At 45.5% G+C, this 17,257-nt stretch overlaps 1 protein-coding gene across 1 annotated transcript in view; it reads left to right on the forward strand.

Annotated features, from left to right (window-relative positions):
• The window catches only part of TSNARE1 (t-SNARE domain containing 1), a gene marked incomplete at its 5' end in the record, with an annotated part of 667,552 nt that overhangs the window by 202,376 nt on the left and 447,919 nt on the right, over positions 1-17,257 (forward strand). Inside the window, one exon of the mRNA XM_059723464.1 lies at positions 1,604-1,673. Coding sequence (XP_059579447.1) covers positions 1,604-1,673 — 70 coding nt within the window. The remainder of the gene's footprint in view (positions 1-1,603; positions 1,674-17,257) is intronic.

Genomic DNA, 17,257 nt, shown 5'->3' on the forward strand with positions numbered 1-17,257 from the left:
TGCAATGGACATCATTTAGGGTTGCCAATAGCACCTTTCTTGCTGTGCTCCCATTTCTTGTAGGCGTGGTTCTTCGGGTAGATATGGTATCTTTTATTAGACCAACTAGATAGTTGGAAAAAAAGTTCTTTGCAAGCTTTCGGGTACAAACACCCTTTGTCAGGCATAGGGAGATGAGCCTACAGTCTTCGCTTCATAAATCTGCTGGATACAAAAAATCATGGACCTAATATAGACATTGGATTTATGACACATTGCAACCTGCTTGACATCTGATACCCCAGGTAACCTGCCTCCAGCTGACCACTTGCATTTCTTCATACATTTCCCTTCCTTCCTCCCCTCCCCTCCTGTCTACCCATTTTCTTCCTATCTTCTGCCCGTTTGCATTTTCACAGATATGCTTGGTGTCAATTAGCTTCTTTTCTACCTTGGAGAACACATACCATCAGCAGAGTCTCCCTATGCCTGACTGAAAGCTTGCAAAGAACTTTTTTTTCTAACCATTTAGTTGGCCTAATAAAAGATATCATGTCTACCCAAAAAACCTTACCTTCCTATGTCCTTAGACCAACACAGCTACAGCCAATAAGTCCCCCCACCCCCTGCCATTTATTGTATGCCTGTTTGTCTGTCACATGGAGATCACGTAATTCATGATTTCCAGATTCTCCGGAATTCGCAGAATCAGAGAAAATGAGGGTTGAAGGGAGCTCAGGAGGTCACATCTAGTCCAACGCCCTGCTCAAAGCAGGACCAGCCCCAACTATATCATCCCAGACAAGGCTTTGTTTACCTGGGTCTTAAAAACCTCTAAGGGTAGAAAATCCACAGCCTCTCTGGGTAACCTGTTTCCGTGATTTACCCCCTCCTAGGAAGATAATTCTTCCAAATATCCAACCTCAACTTCCCTTGCTGCAACTTGAGCCCATTGCTCCTTGTTGTGTCTCCTGCCCCCACTGAGGACAGTCCGGCTCCATCCTCTTTGGACCCACCCTATTAAATCCCTTTTCAGCCGTCTCCGGAGTAAATAAGCCCAGTTCCTTCAGGAGTTTTTGTTTCATCCCTTCCACGTCTCACTTCTTTATCTTTATTTATATCTCTCTGCCACCCTACTCCCTTTTTCTCCTTCCTGTACTACGTACGTTCTCCTTCTTTCATCCCATCTATTAGACTTTGATCGTTAATTTAAGTTCACCTGCCTTCTGCACCGTCTCAAAATCTCTTTTGGAAACTTCCCACAGAAGATATCTATGAGCTTGAGACTTTAATTTCTAATGGCTCTGCGACTGAGACTTGCCAGAGTGTAACTTGGAAGCTGGAAATGCCCATTTACAGTTACGGCAGTGCTCAAATAGCAAACACTTGCAACACTTCTTGTACACCATGTGCTCGTATTGCACTTGATCAGCTTCCCCTGGTGAAGAAGTGTCTTGCCAGACTTTGGCCTTTCTTGTCTCATTTTTCTGTGCGTTCATTTGCCCATATGTTAGTTGCTCCATACAACAGTGTGAAGGAAAATCCATTTAAAGCACATAATCCTTTTTCTTTTTTTGGGAACGAAGTGCTATTTCTTTGTCTTTTCTTTTTCTCCTGTTGACAGTGACTTCCTTGGAAAGAAGCCTTAGATCCCTGGGGACCTCAAACGATACACAAGAGCTGCGAGATGGACTGTGAGTCTGTACTGTATTGCTACAGATTTCTCTTTTATCTTTTACTCATCTATCCCTGCACCCTTGGTAACTTTTCACCAGCCTTTCTCTATTGTGTTTCTTCATGCTTATGATTCATGATGGTTGGAAATGTATTTATCTTATCAAGCTTCCCTTGCGCTGGTTTTTGGGTTGAGGAGGAAGGTAAGTAGATAACGGAAAATGATCACTCGTCCCAGACATGCTATTTTGTTTAGTGTGAATGAGATGGCTGGAGTTGGAAGCCGATAGAGGTTTCCCTTGCCAGAGGCAACCAAACAAGTTGGAGGAAAGAGGGAAGGAATAGGGGGATGGCATATTTATAGGGAGAAAACTGGCCTGGGATACTACACCTCAAAATTACACACATCAAAAGAATTGTAAGTTATGTCTTGCTTTTGGTGGATAAAAATTGCTGGCCTTTCTCTCGCACATCTCTATACAGACACTGGTACTTTTCACCATATGGGCACTAATCAGAAAATTAAAATGACCTTTCTGTACGTAGTGCATTAGGATGTTAAAACTTCACCATTTTTAGCAGTCAGCCTAACAAATCCACCACCCTCCATGCTTGAACTCAGTACTGCTGTCATGGGGGGGGGGGCTGTGAAGCTGAGGACAAAACGTTGGTTCTGTTCCCTTTTGTGATTTTATCTCAATGACGAGGAAACCCAGAATGCCCCAAGGGTCCTTTTTTTCTACTTCTTCATTTCTTCAAGATCCAGTAGTATAGCCAATGCCCTTCTAGATAAGGAAGAAGTGGCAGAAGTAGTTTCTGAAACCCTCAAGGGCTCGCTGATTTATTCCCTGCCCCTGCCGTGCTGCTCTTTTCTGTGGATGTTTCACCCATATAAAACATATGGGTGTGCTGCTGAACTTTTCAGCCAAAGTAGGTACATTGAGCTCCTGTGTACTTCCTAGAGGTAGTTTGCACACTTGGCTGTACCTAGGCAGGTATGCTTGGCTCATGGGTATATTGAACTGTTCAGTCCAGCAGATGCCATTCTGGCTTTGTTTTTACCTAGCGTGTTTGGAAGAGTGGTGGTGATTAACCTCCTCTCTTCTAACACAGATATTGCTCTAATTTAAGTCATCCAGTGACTCCTGGGAAAGTCATTTCTCTCCCAGGCGAAACTAAGTGTTCACATGTTCAGGATTTTTCTCCCAAAGTAAAAATGCCCTCTCCTGGAGGAAAAAAAAACCCCACAAAAAACCAACCAAACCCCAGGAACAGTCAGTGTTAAATCACTCTGAGGGGAGTTGATCTTGGGAGAATGAATGTCTGTACACATTCTCTTCTGAGAGAAGCCATAGCATAGTCTTTATGAATCCCAGGGTGCTTTGCTCCTCCTCTCCCCCTATCCTGCCCAGGAGATATTGTGTTACTCACTGGGCTCTTGTTGCTCCAGCAAACACTTCCCCTTCCCAATCCCCACATTGTGATACAGGAAGATGCATGCTGACCCTGAGCAACCAATCAGGGCTACCCTGTGCACTGCTGCCACCTATCTCGAGGCAGACTGAGGGAGCCTGTGCTCCCTCTCCCTCTGGCTGCACACCTGCAGCACTGTAAGCTTTCTGTTCTCCAGGAGCTCAGCATTTAAAGGTCTGGTCAGGTGTCTGTTGGGTATTTTTTTTTTTTCTGCCAGGAAAACAAACCTAGATGTATTCTCCCAGATCATTTGAATGTGTGTACACAGCCCTAGACACAACCACTACAGCCCAAGACACCCGAAGACCAGAAGATTGACCCCAACATCTTGAGATGAAAAATGCATCAAATCTTATTTTTAGTCTGCCTTTTAACTTTAAAACTCCTCTCTACTTCTGCATGTGTGTGGTGGTTTTAGGTTGAAAAGTCAGCTTTTGATGTACACAGCAATGCACGCCTCTTCCTGGTACCTCAGGCAGACTCCGCATCCTCCCTTCTCACCCCAGCGACAGGAGAGCTGCCATCAATGTCCTGCCACTGTTTTGATTCTCCCTTCCTAGTCCCCAGTCTTCCTCTTGTGCTCCCATGGGTCCTGTAATAGAGCAGGAAAATGAATAATTAACATCCAGAAAACAAACACCATTGTCCATACAAATTGATTTTTTCCTCCAATTATTTTCTAATAAAGATTTATGTGAGCGACAAGGGTGCTTGTCTAAGAGTTTCGCTGCAAGATTAAATGCTTTGCTGGCTGCTGGAAACCCCCTATTCCGAGGATAACTTTCTGTACCTACAGCCGTAATGCTATTTGGAGGACTTTAAATTCTTTTTAAAGAAACAGTTCTCACTTTTTCAAAGCATTACAATCCTTCTCCTTGCTTAGTGTAATTCTGGTATACTCGGTAAATACGTGCTTTACTCAGCAGTGACAATCAGTGATTTCATTTTTAATTTCGGAAATAGGGTAACTTTGAACTCCCATCTCACAGCCTCCTGTGACTCTGGAAGGGAGTCCTGCTGCTTTGGAGGAGGGGAGAACTCCCTGGTTTGTAGGAAGCAAGGCGTGCAGCCCCTAATTCAGCAGAAGCTTTCTGCCCCCCACCCCGCTCCTTCTTTTTTGTGCTCACTGTTGTCTCAGGTTTGCTAAGAGGGCACGGCACAGTGCTGAGGGCAGGCCTAGGTCCACAGGGACTTATAAGGAGCTGTGCCCATAACACATGTCCTGTAGACCAGGAGTGCTGGTCAGGTCTGGCCCATGGAGTCACGGCATGCAACCCACGAGGATCCCCACAGATGAGAAAAACGGGCAGAAGTGGAAGCTCTGTGGGTTGGATCCAGCCCTGCTTGGGCCATTGCTGCACAACGGGATCAGGGCCTGGCCTGCCCCGCACTTGTCTAGATCAGGCTGGGCTGCTCATCTTCCCCACCCCACACATCCAGATTGAGGCTGAGAAGCTCCGCCTCCTTATGTATTCCAATCAGGGCCTGGCTGTTTCCCACCCCCCGAACTCCCTTTGCCCCGCACCTTTTCCGGATCAGGGCTGGGCTGCCCCGCTTCCACCCTACACTCTCCCCCCTCCTGGCAGATGGATCAGGGTTGAACCCTGCACCCCCCTGTGGCCTGATCCAGCCCCGACCATGCTGGCTCTGCATTCTGGATCGAACCCACCGGCTGGATGCTTCATGCAGGTGGACCTGACCGGCGGGGCAAAAAGATTGGGCACCACTGTTGCAGACACTCAATTTCTGTGATTCCTAAGAGCTGGCAAGAATGCACAACCTACGCATGCAGCAACATCCTGTTGGTTAACTGCTCAAAAAAGATCTCTGAGCCTGGGTGCTGTCTCCCCCATGTTTCCCCTTAAGTGCCCTCTAACCCAGAAGGGACGGAGGCAGCAATGAGTGAACATGTGGCTGGTTTATCGCTTTTGCTGTTACGACGAGTACAGTAGTCTTTGAGTAGAGTTTTATTTGGACAATAAAATTGCCACATGGCCTGGTTTTATCTTTGCTTCGTGAGGGTGGTGTTGGGAATAAGGGGAGGTGAGGGGGTGTGGAAGGGAGGACTTCACAAGAAGTCAGTTCCATAATGCTTGCAGCTGTTGAAAGGCCATGCAGAATAAAGTGCTCAAGCCAGCACAGGAATGGTGTAAGAATCGGCTTATTTTGTTAGCTTCTTGCACTCCTGTTCATACGCGTGCACACACGCATTTTGTCTCGTATGCATGCTGCATGTAAGGTCTTGTCTGTGTAGGGAACTCGGTCTCAGTAAAGATAGACTGTGACTGTAAAGCAGATTAGCTCTTCCCAAACAATTCCCTGCGTGCACACATTTTATGCTGAAGTAAGAGCACCTTATTCTGAATTGGCTTTATCCACATCTATAGACGCTGTTTTTTCTTGCCTACCACAGACCCCCAAATAAGATCTGCACTTTGTTTTTGAAAAGGCAGGATAGAGGAAAAAAGTATTTCCCAGAGTTATGGACATGAAAAACAGGAACAAAGCCTAATCATCACCCCGCTTACCCTCACTTTGCTGCTGAAGCAAAGGATACAAGTTTAACCTTTCACAGCTGGATTGTTAGCGGCTGTTGGTTGCTCAGCCAAAAGCTGAAACTGCAGTTGCTGCTGAAGGCTGGATTCCATGCATGGATCTAGGATTTTGGAAAGAGCAAAAATCAGCCTGCAGGGCTGTAAAATAAGAGGACAGAGACCAGGAATAAGTAACAGATAGCAAAATTGGTGAATAAAAGATAGTTCAACTGGTTCAAAATTAAGGCCATTAAAAGAGCAGAGAGAATTGTTAACACTAATGGAATGAAGAATGATTTGCAGGAATTGGGTAGATTGTAATGGACCATTAAGTCATTGACTCCATCAACACTGCCTGAATAGAAGTGCCATTCCTGCTGCCAGGCAGTTGCGTTTATACTTTGTGTGAAACAGGAGTCAAATTGGTGTATGCTGAACCTTTGGATCTGCCTTGCTAGAGATTTTCAGGAAGAGGAGTGTATCTGCTTATTTCTGCCTGAGATGGCACAGAGAGTTAACTTTCCCCTTAAAATTGGAGCTCGGTTTGCAAGTGTACTCCTCATCCAAAAGGCAGTGCGCGGCACCATAAGACTGCCTGACTAGCGGTGTGTCTGTCCAGGGGTGAACATCCGTACGTCCCGGAGCAAACGTCTTTTCTGATTGCTCTCCAGTGGTGGAGTTTGGCTTTCAGCACACGCTTGGCATGCTGCACCCCTCCTTCAAGGGTGCAGAGGGAAGTATCACCAGCATTTTACAGGGAGAAGGGTATCCATACCTAGAGTGCTTTCTCTGGTGCCTTTGCTTCTCCCATGTTCTGAGGCCTGTGAGCACAAGGGGAGACGCTTCAAACACACAATGGGATCTGAGTGGGCACCCCCAGCTTAGGCCCATGGACTCGTGTAAATGTAGGGGTGGGAGGGACCTCCGGAGGTCACATCTAGTCCAACCCCCTGCTCAAAGCAGGGCCAGCCCCGACTATTTCATGCCAGCCAAGGCTTTGTCTACCTGGGTCTTCACAACCTCCAAGGATGTTCATTCCACCTGCCCAGGTAACCTGTTCCAGTGCTTCACCGTCCTCCTAGAGAGAAAGTTTTCCTAATATCCAACTTCAACTTCCCTTGCTGCAGCTTGAGCCCATTGCTCCTTGTCCTGCATCTGCCCCCACTGAGGACAGTCTAGCTCCAGCCTCTTTGCAGCCCCCCTGCAGGGAGGTGAAGGCTGCTATTCAATCCCCCTCGGTCTTCTCTTCTGCAGACTACATCAGCCCAGTTCCCTCAGCCTCTCCTCACCAGTCCTGTCCCCCAGCCCCCAACCATTTTCATTGCCCTCCACTGGACTCTCTCCAATTTCCCCACATCCTTTCTGCAGTGGGGGGCCCACAGCTGGACACAGGACTCCAGATGTGGCCTCCCCAGTGCTGAATAGAGGGGAAGGATCACTGCCCTCAATCTGCCTGCAATGCTCCTACCGATGCAGCCCAGGATGCCGGTTGCTTTCCTGGCACCAAGGGCACACTGCTGGCTGCTGTTCAGCTTCTTGTCCCCTGTCATCCCGGGGCCTTTTCTGCAGAGCTGCTGCCCAGCCCGTCAGTCCTCAGCCTGTCCCGGTGCATGGGATTTTTCCATGCTAAGTGCAGGACTTTGCACTTGTGCTTGTTGAACCTCATGCAATTTATTTTGTCCCAATCCTCTCATTTGTTGAGGTCACTCTGAATCCTAGCCCTACCCTCCAGTGCATCTACTACTCCCCCCAGCTTGGTGTCATGCACAGACTTGTTGAGGATGTGCTGTATCCCATCTCCCAGGTTGCTAATGAAGATATTGAACAAGACCAGGACTGAGCCCTGGTGCACTCCACTTGATACCGGCTGGCAACTTGACATCGAGCCATTGATCGCTCCCTATTGAGACCAACGATCCAGCCAGCTTTCTGTCCACCTTACGGTCCATTCATCCAACCCGTACTTCCTTAGCTTGCCTGCAAGAGCGCAGTGGGAGACCGTATCAAAAGCCTTTCTAAAGTCAAGGTATGTCATGCCCACTGCTTTCCACACATCCAAAGAGCCAGTCATCTCATCATAGAAGGCAATCAGGTTCATTTTCTTGAATCAGCTAATTGCAAGACTAGGCTGCCCCTCATCAGTTAAGGGTGTCTACTCACCGATTCCACACCCTTCATAGTCTGATTCAAAGCTACGATACAGGCTGAACATGGCACTGGTTATACAAATTGATGGTTGCCTCTTGCCCATACAAAGGAGAGGATACAGTTTTTTGAATGCTGCAGTACTAGTAATAAATATTGTGGATCACCACATGCTTTTATATCCCTGTACTCCTTCAAATAGAAGACACTTAAAAAAAAAGAAAAAAATATTTTGAAAATGGCCTGCATCTTTAAGTCAAGGGTGAAATAGGAGCCAGTAGGTTTTATTCCAAAGATGCATCTTTATTTGGTGTGTGGGGCAGGGTCCCTTTAAATGGAGAGTCAGGAAGTTGGAACACATTTTGCATTCAGAGATATATTTCATCCCTGGAAGTTTTCCAGAGCAGGCTACTTTACTGGGATGTTTTAGCCAGGGATGACCTTGCCATGAGCAGAGGGCTGGATTGGAGGACCTCCGGAGGTCTCTTCCAGCCCTACTTTCCTATGATCCCATGTTCCAAGTAATAGGATCCCTTGAATCATTTTCCAACCACGCTAGAGAGGCAGTTATCCATGCTAATTGGGACCAATATCCATTGATAAAATCCAATTGTTTCATTAAACAGATACACCCACACACACATGTTTTTCAGGCTCTTATTTCATTTTTTTTTCATGCCCTAGAACAGTCCTCCTCCTTTTTTAGCTACCATTGCTCTCGCTGGTACCAAGCACTAAGCAGGCTGGTGCCACATCCTACGCTTGGATAATTGAACTGTTCACATAATTGACTTTCTCTGCAGTTTTTTTTCCCCCCTATATACGTGTCTTGCTTTATCTTTATATTACTCTTGATAACTTGGAAGCACTGACTTAAAAAAAAAAAAAATCCTCCATTAAGGTATTTAAATGTCTTAAGAAATTCAGATTTATTAAAAAAAAAAAAAAAAAAAATTAAAAGCAAAAAGATATTTTAAAGTAATAATTTTCTGAAAGAAGATTTTTTTTTTAAAGTATATCAGAAGCTTTTAAGTGTCAGCAAGTTTAATTGAGGGGAGGATTTTAATAATATTTTATGTGGTTTTGTTGTTCTGCTTTTGTAAGCTTAAAAAAAAAAAAAAAAGATTTCCAGAAATATTTTGAAATGTCATTTATATTCCGTTAATATTTTAAGCCCTTCAAAGTAATACCTTCCCTGTTAAACTCACAGTAGCAGGATTAACTTTATCTATCCTTTATTTATCGCTTCTGGCATCAGTTTCTGACGTGAACCACCTTGTAGGTTTGGCAGTAAAACCGGGTTACCAGCGATCAGCATTTACATATTACTGTATAATACACCTGCTCCATTCATAATTGTATCTTATATTTATGTGACATCTCTCATCCTTTAGCACCCCAATGCACCGACTATGTGACAAACTACAGAGCTGTCTGCTAGATTAATTTATCACATACCTTTGACCACTTTATCTATCCTCTGGTTGCTAATCTGTCTTTCCAGGGCTTCTCCTGACATTCCTGACCCTGAGTAGTTTTGTACAGCTGTAGCGTGTGTGTGCACGTGTTTGCTTGTGTTTGTGTGTTGGACAGCCCACATACGTGAAGCTTGGAGAGAGAGAATTTCATTTATCTCCACTTCAGTGCAAATGACCCTAGCTAGGGACCTGAGATGACAGGATTCAATCACAAAACATATGGGCAATCCTGGACCCTGCGGGGGTTTGCAAATAGCAATTGGTTTGCACTGAAAGTGGGTTCACAAGCTGATGAGAAATAGCGGCCACATGAAAAGCATGGAAAGCATTGCTATGGATTAACACATCAGGGCTTCAGAGGCTGTGAGCGGTGCTCGGAGGAGCTGGGTTTGCGAGGATCAGCCAGTGGTCCGAGGAGGTTGGTGCTGCCATCCACTGCGGATTGCAGAGATGAGGGTAGGGTACTTGATGTGCATGTCCGGGCCTTGTCTTTGAAGGGCGCCCCATGCTGTTGCCTCTGATCGTCAGTGCATTGTAGCAGCCCTATCATCAGAGGGACCTGATGGTTTTGTGCTGGAGCTCACCACGGGTCTGGTATTGGTTTGGCATCTGGTAGTGGGCCACAGCCATAGCCCCATGAGCTGATGTTACAGCATAGAAAGATGGGTCTCTGCTCAGGCTTCGTTCCATTTGCTCCCTTCCTAACCCATCCCATCCCACTTGCCCCACTATCCCCATGTAGTATTTCTGATTCCCTTTCCTTCCACTCACAATGCCTGCAACAAACTGGTCCCCCCGTGCTGCCCCTTTACTTAGGAGCATCCCTTGTCCCCTGGTGCACAGGGTAGCAGTGTCATAAGGAGATGAGCAGAACCGTGGTGCCAGGGGAAGGAACCGGGATGAAGAAAAAGAAAGGAGTCATTTGTGTTCCTCCTCCCAAGTCACCCCCCCCCCCCCTTTAAGCCATTCCCATTTATTCATATATAGCTCCAGATGAGATTTTTAATCCCTCCCCCAGCTGTAATTCTAGTATGTTAGACATTAGGGTCCAGACTCTGTTCCACCGATTTGATACCTAAATGATTCCTCTCTCATTCTGCCTGTGTCCCTGAAAATCCCAGAGCATCTGCTTCTAACCCATACCAACATCTTAGTCTTAATTAAGTCACAAGAAAGCAGCAAGGAGGACAAGGACTCACCCACCCTTTGCACTAATGGTTTTAGGAACTCAAACTGGATAGAATTAGGATCATACTCTGGGTGATTTAAGTACCCAGTTGGGGGAATATGACTTGGCCCTAGGTCTGTTAGATACGACCCCTTCTGGGAATGAGGCATGACACTGATCAGGAATCTAATCAAAGTAATTGCTTTTCTTCTGCCACTCCAATGTATCCAAGCACCTTCAAAGGAAAATTGATTGAGACACTGAAGTTCCTAGTGGCTTTCCAGGAGCCTCTGGTATTTCTACCTTTCCAAGACAAGCCTAGATTGGAGGCAGGGTGTGCTTGTTTGTCTTAAACTGTCATTTGATTCTTTTTATTGAAGCCATTTATTGTGTAGAAGGAGATGTTCGTTGTGTCTGTCCCTCATGGCAGAAAAGCCCTTCAGGAAGGAAGGTTTTGCAGCAATCCCTTCCCCTGGTCAGACCCTATGCTCAGTAGCTGTCCTCTGGAAGTTTGTTCCACAGCAAGATGTCCTCACCTAAAGGTGCTGTGCCCTCGGCTCCAGTGTACTTTTTATTGTGGATTTTGATCTACATCGTCCCAGTTATCTTAACTATTCAAAGATCCAAGTTCAGTCTGTTTTGTAACTGGGGCTTCATTTATTCATAGCTTTGAATATTGGGACCGATCCTTAAAACTGGCAGCTCCAGCTGACTGGGGGTGAGTGGAGGGGCTGTAGACAGGGCGGATCGGGGGGGGGGGGGAGGGGGAGAGATGCACTGGTGCACTTGCACCGTGTAACAAGTGGGCATTCTGGGGCCGGTCTAAACGTAGGCCCACCCATTTGCTTGCAGGCAAACCACCCACCTACCTCGCCTGCCACGCCTTGATGGATAATAAGGCGGGAGCCTGCCCATTTACTTGTTCTGGTGACAAGAGCTTTACACACAGCTCCGACCTTTCCTTATCATGTCCCGTGCCTCACAGATGTTTCTCCAGTGTCTCACACTGGGACCTAATCTCCAGAGTGTCACATGGGACTCTCACTCCCCACCGGAGCTCGTGGTCCCAGCACACCCTGGGTTCTTTCTTTATTTGAACTCTGGGCTCCAAGCTCCTCTCCGGGCCTCCAAGCCCCAGCTCTAGGATCAGGGCTCCAAGCCCCATCCCCTGGGCTCCCCCTGCTTGATCTTAATACCCACCACATAGGTGGGGGCTGGGGTTATACGGTGCCCCATACTCGCCTTTCACTGGGGAGGCAACTGGCCTGGCATTTCCAGGGACTACCCCACCATGGGCAGCCCCACCAGACCATCCTTCCCCAGCAGGGTGCAGTTTTCTGTCATACCCAGGACAGGGACCTCTTTCCATCCCCATAGTCCCCCCCCCAGACCTCCAAGGTATTGAGCAGTAGCTCAGCCAGTGGTGTCTCTCCAGCTGCTGGCAGCAGACTTTTGGCTTGCTGTTCAAGGCCTGGCTTTTATCGGGAACAGCTCGGCCCAGTTCCCAATCAGGTAATTAGGTGTGATTGGGAAGCATAGCCAGCTGCAGACTGCTATGTTACTGTCTACACACCTAGTACACCCCCCCCCCACCTCCCACACACACTTTGATTCCTGCTCCATCCATATTTTAAAACCAACTGCCTGGCAGTGGCGGCAGCATTTCTATTCAGGCAGTTTTGAGGGACTCCGTTGACTTTGTGGTTCATTATAATCTACCTAATCCCTTATCAACTCTTTATATCACAGGTGTTAATTACCCTCTCTTCTTTTTAACGTCCTTGATGTTCCACCAGTCATGCTTTCCTCTGTTCTGCAGTTCTGCTGTCTGTTAGCTGCTCCTAGTAATGAAGCTCCTATTTCACGGCCCTTCAGATTGTTTTTAACTCATTCCAATGAAGTTATTTTTGTTTTTGCTTCTTAAACTGAATGATGTAACCTTGGGCCCTTGCATATTAGTAACACTTCTAGTTTATTTTTAATGGGAGAACAATGTGGGGTTTTTTTCTGCATCCCCACATATCTCTGTTGTAGTTCCACCCATGGCTCTAGTATGGGTCTGGTGTACTCATGGCAGCTTGCAGGCATTTTAACATCGCAGAGTACAGTGCAATGTAAAGATACCCAAACTAGCTTGGGTACTGGGAGAAGCAGTGTAGATCAGTGAGCATGGAGCTTTGCATGGATTAAATATATCCCATTTCTCAGCAGGGACAATTAGCCCATGTAAAGCTCTCTGCTAGCACGCCCAGATCCAATACGCAAGCTAGGTCATTTAGAGCAATCACAGGTATCTTTACACTCCATTGCATTGTGCAGCACAGTTGTATGTGAAGCTTTGAAGGATGTGGGTTAGGTGCACTTCATTATCTGGAGTCCTGGCAGTATCTACAAGGTCAGCTTCAGAGGCTGAATTACGGTCACCTAGCCTGGAGGTGACAAATGCATGGCTTGCCACGCTCAGATCCTTCCCTGCGAAGATGGAGCTTTCTAGTAAGCAGGAGGTGGAAGAAAATATGTTTTTGAAATTGTGTGTGTGTCGATGTGCATGTGCATGTGCACAAGTATTCAGTGAAAGAGGAGCTATCGGCGCATGGATCTATGTTTCATAGCAGTTAGAAAACCAATTGGCGATCAGGACAATTTGATTCTCTTCCCCCTTCTGCCCTTCACTTGTGCTCTGGTATTAGGTTAAATGCTTTCCGACGTGGATTCCTAACCTTAAATGTGTAGCTCCCCAGGTTAGTACCCAAACACTAAATAGGGCTGCTTGTCTGAAGTTTAAAAATGTTAGCCTGGACTGCTCACAGCCTTAGTTATGCCAAGTGCAGACTGGGGATGGTGGTTGATTATGCTGAAAGAAGTGCTTCGAGATTTTTGTGAAACGCACAGTATAAACTGATATATTTATGTATATTATAAAGCTGGTTAGTTGAGTTGGTTCGAGCACGAGGCTAATAACACTAAGGTCTCAGGCTCGATTCCCGGTTGAACTGGATGATGTCTTGAGGTCCCTTGCAGCCTGACTTCTTTAAGATACCATGTCTTCATACTGTTCAGTTTTGAATGACCTTTCTGATTTCATCTTCTCCAGAGCAGAAGATGGCCTTCTCTTTCCACAATCAGAAATCTGATATATTTTTTTTTTTTTGTTGGTTTCTGAAATACAATTATGATATACTATCACAGCAAGCCCTGGCACTTTAGATGGTTTAAGAGTTCAGCGGTGCTTTGAAAACCAGCTCTAAAATCCTTAAACATTTCTTCTCTCTCCTATACAGCGAGAGATAGCAAACTGTCTTTCAAGTTCCTTGTTTGAATTTAGATTTTCCACAGGCATAAATCTGCAGCCTGAGATTGTAATTGGAGCGACTTGCCTCTGGACTTTTTGGCATACATTTTGTAAACTTCCTTAGGACAAAAACTCCTTAGAAGAAACATCTTGACTCCTTTCAAGTTTTAGTACCCATGGTTACTCATTAAACAATGCAGTTCATGGGCAGAATGGAAGGGACCTGTGGGAAGAAGCCTGCTTAATATTTCATGCGTGCATACACAGTGTATGCTGCTGTCAGGGCCAGTCATTTCTTTGGCAGTCTCGCCCGCCAGGGGCCTGACATGTTAATTCAAACATGCTAATGCTTCATGAATCGTGCTGTGGCTCTCTGCAAGATTGCATTTATTTCCTGAGATCTCCACTGGTCTTAAGCCAGGAGGGTGTGCCCCTCTTAATTAGTTGTTTCTTCTGATCATTTGGTTGGTAGGTACCCATAGTGTTTTCCACTAACAGGTTGTAAAACAATTAATTTTTTTCTGGAAGGTATGCTGGGAGAATGAGTTTGGGCTGTTGGGTTGTTTTTTTTTGCAGTAAAAGAAATGAAAATCTGCCTCTCAGGATAGTGAGCTGATCTGTTGTGCAGCTCTTTGGTGAACGGTTTGTTTTAGCACGTGGATATTACCATGTTTAGTGCAGTTTAGGCCTGTGAACAAACAGATGAGTCGGTCAGCGTGCTGTTCAGATGCGCCCATTTTAAAGCTGTGTATGATGACGGTTGTAAGGCTTAAGGAGGAAGACAGCGTGTTTGGGAGAAAAGGCATAGTGTATACGTAGGAGCGATGGGATCCTTTTGAATGTGTAAATACGTCACCAACTGCTGAAGCTTCCTTAGCCTGACGAAGGGTTTTTGAACCCGAAAGCTTGCTTAATAACTATTCTCCAACCATTTGGGTTGGTCTAATAAAAGATATCAAATTCACCCAAGGAACCTTGGTGCTCCTTAGGCTGCGGAGTCTCTTAAGAGGACCCATTTAAAGCCCGTGATCTGAGCCACTTCAAGCTACACTAGATGAATCATTGAAGAGGACATTGTAGGGAATGAGCTCAGTGGAAGAGACATGAGTAATGTTGGGTAAGGAGACAGGAAGAGCGAAAGCAAGGCGGCCTCATGAAATCAATGTGTGCAACAGTCTGCTCGCCAGCTGCTCGCCGACGTCTCAACTTCGGGGAATTTAGCAAATGTTTTAAGCGATTGCCTCCGCAGCAGGCAGCCATCAGCCCTCGGGACCTGATGTTGGGTTAACCTTGCTACGTGCAGACAAACACGCACGTGTTATCTTGAGAGAAATCAAGCTTGCAAAGGATTTTATGTTTCATGGAATGATTTTTTGTACTACCTTTTGTCTTCCTCGTATTTCCCTTATGTTTTGCAACGGTTACTCATCGCAGCAGCTTTTTGTATATGCAGGGCTCGCTTCTTCACACCCGTCACCTCTGCCTACTCACTCATGCAGGATACCGAGTTAAGTGGCATTGTATTCAATTCCTAGATTATGGAGTGTGATGTCAGCAGAGGACTATGATTTCCTCTGTCTGCATTCAAAGACCTGAAAAAAAGAAAATGCCAGTTGAACAACACACATGCCTTATGGTTAATTTATCTATAGAGTCCCTTTTTCTTCTCTTCTGAACACCGCTTAGTTATGTTTTATGGAACGAATGGGCCTACAGGCTTAAGATAACATGGGCATGTTGCCTTATAGCTAAACAGTTAAATGAGATTTGGGGTTTCATGTACAGAGACCTCAGCCTGCTTAATCCCATGGCAACAATCACCATTAGAAATTGTTTCACCTTTATTAATGGGGGGGAAAAAAAAAAAAAAAGAAAGCAGATCAGATAAAGCATTTGAAATGTAAAATATTCAGCCTGTCATTTCAGCAATACTTTGCACTCCTTTTTTCTGAAGCTGCAGAGTTTTTTGTGAGATGTCCACCCCCCCCCCCCCGTCTCCCATCTGACCGTCTTCTAGATAATATTAGCAATGGTATTAACTTTATTTTTTTTTGGGGGGGGGGGGGGGGAAGAGTTAGCTGGAGCTGTTGCTAAAAATGTATCCTGCTCCTATGAAGATATAACAGGACGAGCACAGGGAAATAGGGAGAGGAAATAGCATCGAGGAAAGAAAGGCAATTTTTATTTCTGGTGCTGGTGTTTGGAGACAAGCAGGCAAAACTCATATTCAGCACTGTTGGGCCCGTTGAACTTGCACCAGTGTCAAGCTGTTTAAGACATTGCTTTTAGCTGCAGTTGTGGTAACAGGTTCAAAACGGTGTTGGAAAAGGGTCATCTTCTCCTCTCTTCTGCAGAGTTACAGGGTTCACGGCTCCTAAACCTCCTAGCTAAGGGCCTAACCAACATCTTGAAAACTTTCAAGGAAGGAGAAGTCCGCTCTTTCTCTGGTAGCTTGTTCTGTTGTTCTGCTCTGACACTTGAGAAATTTCCCTTGAGCTTTGAGCTAGATCTGCTTTGCTTCCTGTCCTCAGTGACAGGGAAAACCAAGTTTTTCCATTGTATTTGGGATATCCTTTCAAATATTTGCAAAGTGCTACCATGCCCTTCCTTAATCTTCTGTCCTCCAAAGCAAGTATACCTAGTTTCTCTAGTGGTTTCTCATAAAAGCTGCTAAACAACCTCTTTATCATCTTCCAGCCTCTTGGACCTTCTCCAGTTTCTCAACGCTCTTCTTTAAATATTTTCCCAAAATTGTACATCATACTTCAGCTAAGGTGTAACCAGTGCTAAGTAGAGTGGGGTAACCTGCACAATAAAATAAGGTGTCTCTTTGGCCTGGACTCGTTTTATGTCTATGATGATGATGGAGATCCAGTAGCAGCATAGTGGATACTGGGAGATAGCAGTGATAGGAGCCATGATGGTAAGAGGAAGGTATCAGTCCACCTCTCTGATTAGCCCTGATGTCAAATTAAGGCGCCCAAAGAGAGAAGGTGAGTACAATAGTGCATCCTCTTGCTATCTTGTATACTAGTTAGGCCTAATTTCCAGCACACTTATTTTCTCCAATGTTTTTTTGGTTCCATGCACTTCTTACTCACCAGACATGATCTCAGCATAGCAGGCCTTTGTGTATGTGCTAAGTAGTATTTTCCATCTTTAATGCTGCTTATTTTTATGTGAATAATTTTAGGCAACTGGCTTTTGTTATGTTGCATAGCTTAGACTATTGCCTTCTGCATAGCAGAACAGTGCTAGACGTGACACATGTCTCCTGTGATGCATACATTCAAGATGGTTTTAAACATCAGAAGTGAGAAGATTTCCTTTATTTTACTCCAAATACTCTTCAGGCAATGGAAAACCTTGGACCCTATCTTGGAGAAGCCGTTGTCAGATCTATAGTCGCTCAAGGATTTTGCATTGGAACAGTCTTTTTGGTGGCAAACGCAGCTTGATCACTAAAGTTTAGTGGTTTAGTGATGATGGTTATGTTGCTCATTTGAAGCACACT

The sequence above is a fragment of the Alligator mississippiensis genome, chromosome 3 (assembly GCF_030867095.1).
Source record: "Alligator mississippiensis isolate rAllMis1 chromosome 3, rAllMis1, whole genome shotgun sequence".
Taxonomy (NCBI): Eukaryota; Metazoa; Chordata; order Crocodylia; family Alligatoridae; genus Alligator; species Alligator mississippiensis.